This window comes from Branchiostoma belcheri, unplaced genomic scaffold, assembly GCF_001625305.1.
Source record: "Branchiostoma belcheri isolate BF01 breed outbred unplaced genomic scaffold, Haploidv18h27 scaffold57, whole genome shotgun sequence".
NCBI classification, from domain to species: Eukaryota; Metazoa; Chordata; class Leptocardii; order Amphioxiformes; family Branchiostomatidae; genus Branchiostoma; species Branchiostoma belcheri.
Genome location: NW_017804209.1, coordinates 433,197 through 436,134, shown reverse-complemented (window position 1 = coordinate 436,134; position 2,938 = coordinate 433,197). Strand labels below are relative to the sequence as shown.

General features: G+C 40.7%; 1 protein-coding gene across 1 annotated transcript in view; it reads right to left on the bottom strand.

The window, feature by feature from the left end:
* The window catches only part of LOC109481624 (fibropellin-1-like), an 11,872-nt gene extending 9,513 nt beyond the window's left edge, over positions 1–2,359 (bottom strand). The window contains exons 1-3 of the mRNA XM_019784204.1: positions 2,305–2,359; positions 1,312–1,674; positions 677–793 (exon numbers count right to left, since the gene is read on the bottom strand). Coding sequence (XP_019639763.1) covers positions 677–793; positions 1,312–1,674; positions 2,305–2,359 — 535 coding nt within the window. The remainder of the gene's footprint in view (positions 1–676; positions 794–1,311; positions 1,675–2,304) is intronic.
* Between the last annotated feature and the right edge of the window lie 579 nt (positions 2,360–2,938).

Genomic DNA, 2,938 nt, shown 5'->3' with positions numbered 1-2,938 from the left:
AGGAGTTGCGAGGCCATGATGCCATGGCCTCACCCCTTATGTTGTGTGATTGAGATGGTCACACCCCTTCGTGTAGTTAACATTTTTCAATTCCCAAGGGAAAGCCTAGTGCTATGATCAATTACGATATTTTGCATTTTACTTGAGATAAGGTCAATATTCACCTGAATTGATTTTATGCCCAAGGGAGATATAAAGCATACCCTTCTACAGCAGTTTGATTAATTCCCTAGGTGATTACCTCCTCTTAATGATCCACCTAAATTGTCTTTCTATAGGATGTTAACCCTCCTTCAATCTGTGTAGGTTGTCACCCCTGATCCACCAAATCCTTTTTTGCAGCCTGTTAGATTTTCTGTTAGGTTTTGAAATGCCCCATGCTCTACTGGGTCCAATATCTTGCCACTACTGATTGAATGTGTTGGTCATATGCATGGTTTTAGATAATGACATTGTGTAATTGCTTAGTTATTTCCCTATGTTTGTATGTATGTATGTATGTATGTATGTATGTATGTATGTATGTAAAAACACACAATTCAGCCGGTGGGCTGCCAGTTGCTCACTTGCAATATAACAACTATATAAGTTAAAATTTTAAGTGTATAAATGAAATGAAAGGTATTGTACCTGTTTAATGCATTGATAACAGTAAGTAGAATAAGAAATGGTGTACCGATTTCACACTTCTTTCCTTCAAACCCTTTCGGACAGTCACAGCTGAAATCACTGTTCCCATCTACACAGGTGGTCCCGAACCAACATGGATTGCTGGCACAGTCGTCGTCAGGATCTACGGAAAAAGAGAAGAACAAAATGTAAATCCAAACACATCTGAATTCAATAGTCAATTCCTCACTGATCGTGCAGTGTTATTTTTTATCTTTAAAGATATATTTCTCAATGAGGAAAAAGGCCACCAATGGTGGTACACGGTTGAGAAAAAAAATCCATCAGGTCATTTAAGTGGAATTTATTCCAAATCAATCTTTGTCATTATAGTTTTAAAGCACTACCTATAGCAGTGTTACATCATAAATACAACAAATTTCGAACATGTGGAAGGTTGTTTCAAGATGCTCCACTTTATCAGCGTGAACATGTACTGCTTAAAATGAACTTAAAAATATGATCGGAAGGTAGAAGAAAGGTAGTTGACAGAGTATCTGTCAGATGAGAGATTATTTCGATGTGATCTGTAGTTTTCATGCCCTTATATATCAGTATTCATGTTTTGCATATCATCGATGCATTGTATATCAGATGTTAGATTACTCGTGTTGACCACCATGCTCTTTGTGATGTACTCACCTCGGGCGCAGAAGGCGTAACGGTCATATTGGTTATTACCGACAGTCGTGCTACCACTCTCCACACCATAGGCAAATCCAGAGCTATAGTCGGCCATGAAGCTGTACACTCCGTCAAACGCGGGACATTGCCAGGGATGGTCACCGCACAGAACTTGGGATACTTCGTTCATTGGAAAGGTGCATGCAGTAAGCCCGGTCTGGACACAGTCGGCTGACGAATACGGACAGTTCCCGTCCCCGGGACACGGTGTGACGTAACCAGCGGCGTCACAAGTAACCTTGACGTTCGCGCTTGACATCTGCCCAGAAACGGGAACTTTGAAGTAGTCGTAGCCTGAATACGTCGCCAGAAACGTTCCGGCTGAACAGCGACGATTTAAACAATAGTAAGAAATGGGACTTATTCGATCAAATGGAAAAAAATATTTCCACTATTACTATTTATCAGTAAAATTTTCTTATACGAAACTTAGAGTTACAATCTTAGATTTGCTTTGGTCACACATTTATATTGGTAAACAAATTCTTCCCTCGTGATTTAACCTAATATTTAACTTACACATGCCGGTCTATATATCGACCGTAACAAAACGGACTTTGCCATATTGATCTAGTAATATTTTTTATTTACCGAAGGAAAACATGTTGTTTTTGCTCAATTTCCACATCTTCTTCTTCTTTCGATTCAAACAAATAACTTAAAGGTCAATGACCTGATCCGGACGTCTCGCACCATGGTAACTGGTGTTGGGTTACATCATGTTGCAATTTTATAGCTGGAGAATTTAGACTCATAGCAGGAGAATTTAGACTCATGTTACCTTATATGTGAATTTGTTTGAGTAAGGTCTTTCTTAGGATTAACAGAGCAGATCATATGCGAAGGTAAACATTATGCTTTTGCTTTGCAAATCTTACCTTTCTATTTTTTTTAGTATCTTTTTTTTTTACATTACCACAATAAAAACTGAATTTATGATACAACACCTACTTGGCGAGGCCGGTCCGGCGGCCAGACCGAAAACCAAGATCAGGACGACCCACATCTTCACTGCTTCAAGATTCCAACGTGCTTAGATTACAACAGTTTGTACCGTGTTGCCAGCGGTTAGCAGAATGGACGTCGTGTTCTCAGTTTGTACCGTGTTGCCAGCGGTTAACAGAATGGACGTCGTGTTCTCAGTTTGTACCGTGTTGCCAGCGGTTAGCAGAATGGACGTCGTGTTCTCAGTTTGTACCGTGTTGCCAGCGGTTAGCAGAATGGACGTCGTGTTCTCAGTTTGTACCGTGTTGCCAGCGGTTAGCAGAATGGACGTTGTGTTCTCTGTAACAAAGGTCTTCTCTTAACTACAGCCGACGGTTTGCTGATTGGCGTAGGGTGCCGTGAGTACCGACTCACTAAGAAAACATCGCATGCCCCTTCACCCTTGCTAGTTTACTCTAGATTTACAGTGCAAACCCCTCTGATAACAGCGCTAGCGCTAGTACTTATCAATACTCAGGTATTCACTCAGCCAATAGCCAGGGGGAAACATTAAATATAACCCTTGCTCGTGTCACAGTTTACCTGATAAATAACGCGTTCGTCAGTATGTAAAGGCTGCATAGTAGGAGTCATTATTGCC